At 37.6% G+C, this 11,798-nt stretch overlaps 1 protein-coding gene across 1 annotated transcript; it reads right to left on the bottom strand.

The window, feature by feature from the left end:
- Positions 1-9,008: 9,008 nt before the first annotated feature.
- Positions 9,009-11,570, bottom strand: LOC113300335 (ankyrin repeat domain-containing protein 13C-like). The gene is made up of 2 exons (XM_026549562.1): positions 10,074-11,570; positions 9,009-9,593 (listed from the first exon to the last, which is right to left on the bottom strand). Exons 1-2 carry the CDS (start codon positions 11,523-11,525, stop codon positions 9,192-9,194), a joined length of 1,854 nt encoding a protein of 617 aa, XP_026405347.1. The 5' UTR covers positions 11,526-11,570; the 3' UTR covers positions 9,009-9,191.
- Between the last annotated feature and the right edge of the window lie 228 nt (positions 11,571-11,798).

The raw sequence follows: 11,798 nt of genomic DNA, 5'->3' as shown, positions 1-11,798 counted from the left end.
CACATGCATTGGCATCTCGCTTACTGAATTCTTCGTCCCATTTGCAAAGTCATTCCTATTGCCCGTTGCCTTCAGTTTGTCCATGTTCCCCTCTTTGTGTTTATCTCCCGTGTGCTGCAATATATGCTTTTTCTGTAGTCTTTAAATTGAAGTCGCATCAAACTCATCTTTTAGTACCCATGTTTCTTGCTGTTCTCTGTGGTTCTTTTAAGTTCCCGTGCTTCATGATGCCATGCTATTTATAGTTTGGTTTCATTGTTATCTTTACCTTTTCTTTTTCTCTCCAGCCATTTTGTTTTACCGAGTGCTGGAGTTTGTGCACAGATAGCACCATTTCTAGAGTCTAGACTCCGATTTACATCATTTATGCAATAAGACATTGATTATTTGACTTAGAGGTATCTGGCTAAGGTTCATCTTTGTAGCTAACTGGTCCAACAAAAATATCAAATTGAATTCAAAAGATCTCTATCATCTATTTGTTGGAAAACGATTAATAAAAAATGATTTTAAAGTTTTAATAAAAATTATAATTTATTGTTTTCTTTTGTGAATGAAACTTATTAGTCCCACATTGCGGAGTTTACAATTTTTAGTAGTTTTAAGAGACTATATAAACCTTTTAATCCCACATCGGAGAGTTTTTCTTCTTAAGTTGTATTTGTCAATTATAAAAACAAATTCACTACTTTTGTAAAACATATGGGAAAGGGGTTGCTCTATATTTTAGAGGGACTCCCAAAGGAAAATATTTTATATTGTTTTCTTTTGCGTTCGCGATTTTCCTTAAGGGTTTTTTCGGAGTTGCCAAACTCAAGTTGAGCATCTACTACATATGCTAGTAGTAGGTGTAGTAGGGTGTTTTATCCTGGAGATATCCGTCCTGTGAGGGTTATAGCATCACTCTTGAGTGTAATCGAACGCTAATGTCTTAAGGGCAACGTGTTGAACTCGTGACTCACTCTGTTTTTTCCAAAGTTTTGCCTTATTGTTGTTGCGGAGATCTGGAAAGCTCGTTCGTTTCATCAAGTCGATCACTTCCGTTATAAAGGAGCTAAGTATCAATAACTTTTACTTATTTGATTTTTTCTTGTTTTTGATTATTGCACCCAACAATCTTAAGACATTATCATTTGTTAATGTAGTTTTTAAGAGAAAACTACGAGGTGCAAGATGAGGTGATTTCTTCCGAAACCCTAAAACAGTCCTGGTTCCTTGTAAACTTGAATGATCAAGAGGATCTTGTTCGTACGATATTCATGTCCTCCGATCATGTTGCGATGATAACCGATCTTGGTTCCCGGTGGTGAATATGCTGACAACTAACAAGTTTTGTAGAATTTATTCCTTGGAAGAAAAGATATTACACATGCAAGGGTGGACGACATCAAAGAAAGTGGAGACCAAGTTTAAGCAAGCTATGAATTTGGTGTCGTTACCAAGTCCACTGAGCTACATGCGTTAATGATGATGTACGTCGGAAGAATTATAGAGATGATGGTGCGGACCAGCACTAAGTCTTTTGTTTTTGACCAAAGTGGATGTTACTGATTGGTTTTAGCAGAGGTTGCCAAATGTTTCGACATTTAACGTCCGGTGTGTTGGAAAAGCTGACTAGATGGAGGAACGTGGATGTGATTAGGAAACTACTGTCTCCCTAGTCACAGTATAAATAAAAATTGTGACATAGACCGGAGAGGGACATGGCTAACAGACGCACGTGAATGAACACAAGTCTTCTAAAGATGACAAAGGCGAGAACGTCAAACACAACTTTAAGCATAGTCTTCATAAGAAAGGTATGTTTCATAAACCTGAATCTGGCATTATTTTAATTAAAGGTGATTGTTATGTTTTTAAAATTTCTGGCCATACGGCAGTAAATCGTAGACAATATAAAAACCTTAATTAGTGGATAGTTAATGTTAATTTAGTGGAAACAAACTAGTACGAGTTTAGTGGCATGATGTTGGAAGTTATTTTAATAACCAATGTGAGAGACCAGTAGGTGGACTCTGGAGCCACCAAGAATGTTTGTTGAAATAGAGACATGTTTACCTCCTATCAAAGGATAGGGGATGTCGAGAAACTCTTTATGAGTAACTCATCTGCGAAAGAGGTTGCATAAAAGGAAAAGGTCGAGCAGAAGCTCATATCTGTAATATTCTCACGTTGAATGAAGTTTTTATGTTCCAAGCATATGCAATAATCTTGTATCTTGTCTGTTGTACATGGTAAAAGTTAAAAAAAAATTAATTGAATCTGAAAAACTTATTGTAACTAAGGGCAGTGATTTTTTAGGCAATGGTTATAAGACTTAGGCTCTACATAAGCTTAACGAAAAAAAAAAATGATGAAGTGAACATATTTGATTCTTGTGTTTTCTTTTGTGTGGTTGAATGTTTTGCATGGTAGACTTGGAACCGTAAAATTATAAGTCAATGCATAAACTTCCTAGCATAGGCTGATTACCTAAATTTAGTTTGGATCTTGAACACAAAAGTGAAATGATTATGCTATAAAATCTTTTAGCACAAATGTTTAGAGTAATTCTAAGACATTAGAATTAATTCAGTTAGGCCTAGTTGACATGAGTTCAACCCAAAACCTTTGTGGTAAAAGATGGTTTATAACTTTCGTAGATGATTGGACGAGGTACTATCATGTATACTTGCTAAGGGATAAGGATGATGCCTTTAGAAGCCTTAAGATGTATAAACTTGAAGTTGAAAATCAATTAGAAGCCTTGAACATAATAATTATATCCTTAAGGAGATAATAATTGCCATGTTGATTAGTTCAGGATTACCTGCGGCCTTGTGGGGGGAGGTAGTCCTCTTAACTAGTATATCCTGAATAGAGTATCGTTTTAAGGATCAAATGAATAGAAAGGTAGATGACCTTCTTATGAATATGTCAAAGTGTGGGGGTGTTTGACTAAGATTGGCATTCCTCTTCCTAAAAGAACTAGATAGAAACCAAAAATGTTGTTTGTGTCTTTATATAGAGTATGTTGAGTATACTTCAACATATAGATTTTTGGTTGCGTGTTCTGATTTTTTCTGACTTTGGTGTGAATGTTATTGCGGAATCTAGGGATGCTGAGTTCTTTGAACATGCTTATTCTAAACATGTACCTCATTAGAGTTGTGTTGTTGATCCCCTAGATTTATTTTCAAATAGTCAGAACTTATTTTAAAGGAAGATGAAGTTGATGTTGAGCCTAAGAGAAGTAAAATAATTAGACTTGAGACTTCTTATGAAACCGACTTCATAACATACATAACTTAGTCTGAGCCCCAGACTTGTAAAGAAGCCTTGATATCTACTGAAACCCATTCTGGTAAGAAGCTTCATTTAGTGAAATGGACTCGGTCCGTCGGAACCAGACTTGGGAGCTTGCTAGTTTACCTCTAGGGAGTAAGACCACGGGATGTAAATGATTCTTTAAGAGGAAACGTTAGATATATGGAACTGTGGAAAAATATTAGGCTAAGTTGGTATCTAAAGGCTATAAACTAAAAGAAGGTGTAAATTTCCTTGATTCTTATTTACCTGTGACGAGAATTACTTTTGTTGACATGTTAATTGATATTGATGCCATAAGCAACTTGGGGATACATCAGATGGATGTTAAGAAAGCCTTCCTAAAACCGTGAATTAGATAAAGAAATTTACATAGACCAACCTGAGGACTTTGTAGTGAAAGGTTATGAAGACAAAGTTTGTAAGTTGAATAAATCTTTGTATGGTTTATAAAATAAGCACGTAAACCGTGACATGGAAAATTTGATCATGTGATAAAGTATAGTGGATTTAAGTTAATGAATCTGACAAGTATATTTACAAGTAACTTGTTAAGGATGCTTGTGTGTTTGTATGCTTGTATGTTGATGATATGATTTTACTTGATACAAACATAGATGTGATTATTTCCACTAAAAACATGCACTGAATGAGAACGTTGACTTGAAAAACTTAGGCCCTTTTGATGTAATCATAGGGATGAGGATTAGAAGATAATCAAACATTTATAGTCTTAGTCATTCTCATTATGTTGAATTTGTGCTTATGAGATACAATCAGTGTGATTGTAAGCCTACGTGTACTCCATATGATTCTTCTTGTAGACTCGAGAAAAATAGGGTAATGGAGTATCTTAAATTGAATACTCAAGAGTTATCGGATGTCTGATGAATTTAATGAACTGTAAGAAATACATTGCCTATATTGTGAGTAGGTTAAGTAGATATAATTGTAGTCCAGAGCAAGAGCATTCAGATGCACTGAGTAGAGTATTATGGTACCTAAAATACTCTATTACCTTTTATTTGATTTATGAAAGGTATCTTGTTGTCCTTGAGGGACTTTGTGATGCAAACTGGATAGTTGACTCAGAGGAGTCTAAGTCTACGAGTGGATATGTTTTCACTCTAGCATGAGGGTTTGTTTTCGGAAGATTTCCAAACAAACATATATTTCTCAATTCATTATGGAATCTCAGAGTATTGCGTTAGATAAAGCACGAGAGGGGATCGAGTGCCTAAGATGCTTTTTAGAAGACATTCCTCTCTGGCATAGGCCTGTGCCATCTATATCTATACATTGTGTTAACCAAGCTATAATAGCTAAAGCTAAAAATAACTAATCTCAATCGGACGTTATTTCCATTGATTGGATAAAGTCCAAGGAAAATATCGTGCAACCTTTGACGAAAGGTTTATCCAAAGAGATAGTTAGAAATGCATCGAGGGGGATGGGGCTTAATCTCATAAATTAAACTTTCCATGAAGGATACTCAACCTTGCTGACTGGAGATCCAAAGATCAAGGTTTCGAATGAGACAACTAATTCGTGGCGGGTAAAGGTAAACACTATCAGAGAATTTCATTCTCTGTCCCTTCTCTATGGTGTAGACGTGATAGTGTGACTGCATGTGAAGGATGACTTTTAAGAAGTCTTAATGAGTTGTATAGTTTCAGTTTAAGATTGAACTGGGGTGTAGCAGTAACACTTTTGATGGAAACTCACCTATCTGAATGAGGAAGTGAGGCCGCTTCCTATGAGAATATGAGATTTGATTCTCTAGAGCATTCTGAGAAACAGGATATGTCCAGGGCCAAATTGGACAAAACGGCACGAGCTTGGCAGCACCCTTGGAGATATCATCCGTGGTTGTTATCGCAAATTACATCAAACGCTAGCAGTTCAAGACATAGTTCACTGTCTCTAGCAAGTAATTCCGGTAATATCTCACTAAGAAAAGGTTCAAGACCTCATGGACTCCTCTGCCTAAAATGGTATTTCCTGCGTTTTTTATATGATTTTCGTTTTTGATGGTTTTGGTATTACTGGAACTTAGGACCTAAGGGTCACTAAGGGTTCACTAGTTCATGCTTTTAACTTTGGTGAAAGATACCTTTAGTCTCACCATGAGAGAACTAAAGATGAAACTCTCTATACCATTATGATTTGTGCAATCCATAGTATGACCCTGGGGTCAACACACTTTTGTGTGAGGGAGAGGACATAGAAATGACTAGTATGATTTCAACACTTGAACGATCCGTCTATTTGTTCAGTCTGTTTGGGTCGTGAGATTGTGATGTTGATTTACCAAGATCTATCTGTGTTTTCATGTTTTATCGAGTTTTCATTCATGTGGGGGATTGTTGGAAAACGATTAATAAAAAATGATTTTAAAGTTATAATAAAAATTATAATTTATTGTTTTCTTTTGTGAATGAAACTTATTAGTCCCACATTGTGGAGTTTACAATTTTTAGTAGTTTTAAGAGACTATATAAACCTTTTAGTCCCACATCGGGGAGTTTTTCTTCTTAAATTGTATTTGTCAATTATATAAACAAATTCACTACTTTTGTAAAACATATGGGAAAGGGGTTGCTCTATATTTTAGAGGGACCCCCAAAGAAAAATATTTTATATTGTTTTCTTTTGCGTTCGCGATTTTTCTTAAGGGTTTTTTCGGAGTTGCCAAGCTCAAGTTGAGCATCTACTACATATCGGCCTAGTTAGTGAATTGACAAGGATTTTCACTCTTTTGCTCTCCCTCTAACAAAAATCTTTTTTTATATCCTGGTGGTCCAACTGGAACTTGTTTGTGCCTCCTAGAATTCCACCTTTGTTTCTTGCATACTGGAATGTGCTCAGAGATCTGAGTTGTGAAGTTACTTACTGGGATTTTGACGATATTTTCCTGCTAGTTCATTCATTATATTTTAGAAATGGGTTTTAGTAGATCAAGTGTTTTGAGAAAAGGTGTATCATTTGGTTTATAAGAGTTTTTCCTTGTGTACAATGAATTTGAAGAAAAAAAACAGTAGCATTCATCAAATGTTACAACTCTGCTTGGTAGAATTCAATACCAAGAAGAAGCAGTGGTGAAAATATCATATCTGTTGCAGAGCACTAGGCGTTTCATTTTAAACTGGTACTAAGGCCCAGATTTCAGAGCACTAGGCGTTTCATTATAAAATTTGTGTCTTCCTCTCTAACTAATTTTTCGTTTACTTGGATTTCCTATATGACTTGGATTTCTTCAACTTCTGATCCTTATTCGCCGTATCATCATTTCTCGACCAGGTATAATTACACGGAATGGTAAAAGGGTCCTCATCAGCTTGATATTGCGCCGCAGCAGTTGATGAACCCCTTTGATTTTGTTTGCTGCTTGCCAATGTAGTATTACTTTGCCGGGTAAGTTGGTGCTCTAATTCTGTGTCACACGCGAGAATTGGCTTACCAGGTTTGTCTTCAAATTAAACTTTCATAAGCCAATCTTTTTTCCTGCTGTTCTAGTTAGTGAAGATTTTGACCATTTTCTGTTGATGCTTATATTTCAACCCAGATCTGCCATGAGTTTGAACTTTGAGCGGTTCAACACGTACTTGCCTGATATTAAGGTCGTAGTGTTCTATGGTGATGTTAACATCAAGACACACGAGGAATTATTGAAAAACAAGTGCCCTCACGGTCTTGTTGGTACTCCTGGGAAGGATACTTGCATTGGCCAGGGAAAAGAATTCATCATTGATGAAAGTAATAGCAAAGCCCGAAATACTTGTAGCAGCTTTTGGTCGAAACCTCCTCATCTGTTTTCTTGATTGTTTATTTGCCAATAGTCAGGCTTCTTATCTATATTTTTTTTTTAATAAAATTGTCTAACTGTAATGTAAATTGTGTAAACATGCGACGGTGTACAGCAGTTCTTCAAGATGACTCCTCAGATAAGCAGGTTGTGATGTTTTCAGCCACACTCAGCAAGGAAATCTGTCCCGTCTGCAAGAAATAATGCAAGATGGCAATAATGTCCTGTGGCCGGTACCCCTCAGATTTCTGAGACCAGTTTCTGAATTATATTATGGGATTTTTAACAAACTGCCACACTTGCAAATCCCGATTCAAGAAAATGCCACCGTTTTTTTCAGAGTTTATTAAATGCCACAACCGTTAGTTTTTCCGTCAGGACCCACACACTTGGTCTTTTTCGCTGACTCGGTCAAAATAATCTGTCGCGATTTACATATTTACCCTTAAAAACCCTATTATACTAGTCATGGGTTCACCATCTTTCCCCGTTAGTTCTTTCTTCTTCCTCTTTCCCCTGTTCTTCTCTTCTCGTGTTCCCGTGAGAAGATTTTGTGATTATGATATCAGAAACTTAAGAGAAACGTTAAGAGTTGATTGTCGGTGATGCTGTTGTGATTGTTTGAGCACGGGATGAAGAGGATGGAGTTGCTGCTGTAGATCGAACATAGGAGTTCTGAAGTTAGGGTTGCTGTCAGATGTAGAACAAAGGGGTTGAAGTTTAATTAATGTTCTGAAACCATTTTGAAGATAAATCGAAGAGCTAGGGTTTTTTCTGTGGAGAAAAGATAACTTAGGATGTCTTTGATTTGAATCCCGATTGGTGGGTCGATTTCAATTTGAAGCAATGGTTTGAGTATTAATTTGAAGAATTGAGCTGTATCCACAGAAAAACATGAATTGAGCTGTTGTGATTGGTGGGTCGATTCATGTTTAAATCCCGATTCAATTTGAAGCAATGGTCGATTTCAATTTTTTGAATTGGGATTTACAAGTGTGGCAGATGGTGGATGCCTACCGTTCCTATACAGGACTTCTTCAAACAGCAACCAAGGAATTGAATCGGGGGTTTTGATGTAATCTGAAGATGGGTTTTTGCCCAATTTGGTTTTGATCAAATGGTGGTCATGAATTACAGGAGACGGTGGCTGAGATTGGGTTTAATGGAAGTTGTTCTTGGGTCATTGTAAGAGTGGTGAGAATCAAGAAGATGCTTGTAAGAAATTGCTTATATGTAAAAAAGATATATAGTTCCACTGATACTGGTAGAGGGGAGCTGCATTGCAGTCAGTTGTGGCTAGTGGTATTCTGGACCTTACAGGAATTTTCGGCATATATTGCAAGAAAGAATGTAGAGAGTGGGATCTGGATTATGTCAAGAGTTTCTTCGGTTTGGTACGAAATTTTCCTTAGCCTTGTACTTATGGAGGTACAAAAGCAACTACTTGGATAAGTACGGACTTGGGTTACATAGCTCATATTTTGCTGGTGATTTTGAATTCCTTTCAAGTCGAGAGTGGCAGCAGTTATACTGGAACATAGGATACATGACAAGACAGGCAAGATCTTGGAAGTTGACATCAGTGCAGTCTACATCATGCATTGTGTTCTGGCTAAGCTTCCGGAAGCTTTGGATATTGGTGTCAGAGTATCTCTAGACTTTTTCCTTGTAGCCTGTAATGCAACACCATTTAGGATATGATTATTATGTTCATTTGGACTTCTTTCTTGGTCATATGTTGCCGCTGTCATCCATTGCTATTGTCGAGCACAGCTTGGAGTTGTGAATTTCCATTTCATTGGGGGCGGAAGCATTTGTGTATCTTATGTTCTGGGGAGTTGTTCGCATGTATTTTGGTTCAGTTATCATGAAGCAAAACATATAATCATGTATTCATCATTTCTAAATCATTACGCAAAATTGCAATTACATTGGTTCTAAGGCCCAGACTTCAGAGCACTTGCATCAGTATGGAGAGGGCACCAAGGCCAAGTCTTGGTACCACATAGCTTTTCTTCCTCGCATTTTGTCTTTCATTACAAAAAAAAATGTGCCTCTATGTCTAACTAGTATTTTTTTTTTACTTCGATTTCCTAATTGACTTGGATTTCTTCAACTTCTGATCCTTATTATTGGCCGTATCATCATTTCTCGACCAGGTATAATTACACGGAATGGCAAACGGATCCTCATCAGCTTGATATTGCGCAGCAGCAGCAGTTGATGAACAACTTTGATCTTGTTTGCTGCTTGCCAATGTACTATTACTTCTCCTCAACCATGAACTTGATGATGAATTGTTGTTATGCTTCTCCTTTTGTTGTCTTTTCTTCTCTTCTTGTTGCTGCTGCTGGTAGTCTCCATTAGCACATAGATGCCTCGGACTAGTAACCGGAGTATAGAACTGTTCCACCGGCTGTAAATTCACAAACTTCGTAAATGTTACTATCACTCTCACCGTCGGCACCACCGGAATAGCAACCTGCGACAACATCCAGCCAACCATTCAATATTCACACCATATGACAGGCTTTGATTTGAAAAATAAAGAGTTCACAAATAAAGAATGAATAAAATTTGAAAATTTCCTAGGGAAATGGAAAAAAAATGAGGGCCGACAATAAAGGACCGGAACCCGATGACTCCGACCAAAAAATAAAGATATTTTCCGTACAGTGACTCCACAATTTCCGTCGGATCCAACCTCGGATATTTAATTGGTCCAAGTAATTAAACAAAGATAATAATCAACATCTCCATTCTCCTCATCATCAACAAATCTTGTGATGATATTGACATGACAATAAAGATAAAGTATCCATCTAGGTCCAAAAACATGAGAAGAGAACATCAAAAATCATGAGACAAATCCTGCTGAACCCTGAATGAATGCTCAAGCAAAGCATATCAAAAGAAGAGAAAAACAAAAAACTTAATAAATAAAGAAGCTTTAGCTTATTACCTTTACAGGAAATGTCCCATGCGGAAATTTGGTCGTAAGTAGTTCTCTCAGCCGTCGGACCGCTTTAACTTTACTCGCCAAAATGTCTAGTAACGGTAATATCTCCTCCGTTTTTAATGGGAACTGTTCCGTTAACCACACCGAAGGGCGCAAGCTCTTCACATATTCGCGTTCTCTACTCGGTAACGGCATTTGTACTGGTTGCGCCGCCGCCGGAGGTCTTTTACGCTCCATCGCGCTGGTGTCGACACTCTTCCTGCCGGCGCCGACTGTAATCCATTCTCTATCTTGACGAACAAAACTACTGTGTCTTCTCCGATCTGATGATGATGATGAAAATGAAGTGGAGGTTGATAGCCTTGGATTTTCGGCGACTAAGAATCCGTCCGAATCTTCGTCGAGTTCTAACGGCAGGATAATATCATCTTCTTCTGCTACTGCTACTAATTTTTCATTTTCATGTTGATTTTCTTCTGAATTTTCTCGGTGATGGTGATGGTGATTAGAAACTTTTCTTGATCTGAAACTGAAAACAACATTATGGATTTCATAAGCTTTAGATTTCCATTCCCCAACATTTTCAGTTTTTTCCTGTCTTCTCCAATTCATTCTGGGGACTAATTGAGCTTGCGTAACATCCATTCCAGGTCTGTAAACAGACGTTTGCTCCCAGAATCCATTGATATCAGATTCAGAAAGCGGCGAATCGGCATTTTCGAACGCATCAAAAATCTTATGTTCATCGCGGTTCAGTACTAGTAACGAACCGGCTTGAATATTGTGTTCTGAGTCTCCATCACCTAAGAATAAAAAACTCTGATCTGTTCTCTGAATCTTGTATCCATCAAATCCAGCAAGAGAAGTATCAGCACGGAGATTACCATCACGTTTCCAGATTCTGTAAGTATCAGAAGGAGCAATTTTACCAACAAACGGAACAATCGAGCTCTCAAAATGAAAAGAAATCTCCATATAAAAATCCCTCATCCGTCTCAGAACAGCAACAAGACGAGGCAATCTCCTCCTCCATTTAGACCAAGCAGCGCGGTGATGAAGACGGAGAAGAATCAATGCAATTTCAGAATTCCGGTGACTAGAACAGACAGCTTCTTGTAACGGATTCCAGCCGGAAGCGTTTTGTAATGAAACGTCAGATCCGGCGGAAGCGAGTGATTTGACGGAAACTGTGTCGTTGAGACGGACGGCGAGATGGAGCGGTGTTTCTCTGTGCGGAACATCTCGGCGGTCGAGGAATGATGAGATCTCATCAGCGGTTTTTTCTTGGGAGATTGAATCTGATTCTGTGTGGATTTTTGATGGATCGTTAAGTTTGGGGAGAGTGGAGAGTAGTTTGTTGAGGGTTTTGTGATCAGAAATTGCAATTGCGTAATGGATTGGACTGTGGAAGTAATCTTCTGGTTTCATGGCCATAGTTTCAGTTTTTTTTGCCATTTTTTTTTTCAGTTTTTTTTCAATTTTGGGAGGAAGAAGGGGAGAGGGTTTATCAGTCGGTATTAAAAGGAATTCCGTTTCTCTAAAGAAGAAAACAAAGAGACACTTTTTGGATTCTATTGGGCCGAAACTCTTGGCTATATTTGTGCTTTTGTCTTGATTCGATTCAATTCAATTCTCCTTACTTTAGTTCCATGGTCAAAAGACAGTCAACATCTGCCAATCAATACCGGAATTCAAATTCAGGTGACAGGCTTGAGTTTCTGTACTTGG

This window comes from Papaver somniferum, chromosome 7, assembly GCF_003573695.1.
Source record: "Papaver somniferum cultivar HN1 chromosome 7, ASM357369v1, whole genome shotgun sequence".
In the NCBI taxonomy this organism is placed as follows: Eukaryota; Viridiplantae; Streptophyta; class Magnoliopsida; order Ranunculales; family Papaveraceae; genus Papaver; species Papaver somniferum.
The sequence above is the reverse complement of the archived record's forward strand: the minus strand, read 5'-3'. Positions and strand labels throughout refer to the sequence as shown.

Coding starts and splice junctions, on each gene's coding strand:
- LOC113300335 (XM_026549562.1), bottom strand. CDS start 11,525: ATGGCAAAAAAAACTGAAACTATGGCCATGAAACCAGAAGATTACTTC. Junction 9,594..10,073: donor ATGGGACATTTCCTGTAAAG/GTAATAAGCTAA, acceptor ATGTTGTCGCAG/GTTGCTATTCCGGTGGTGCC.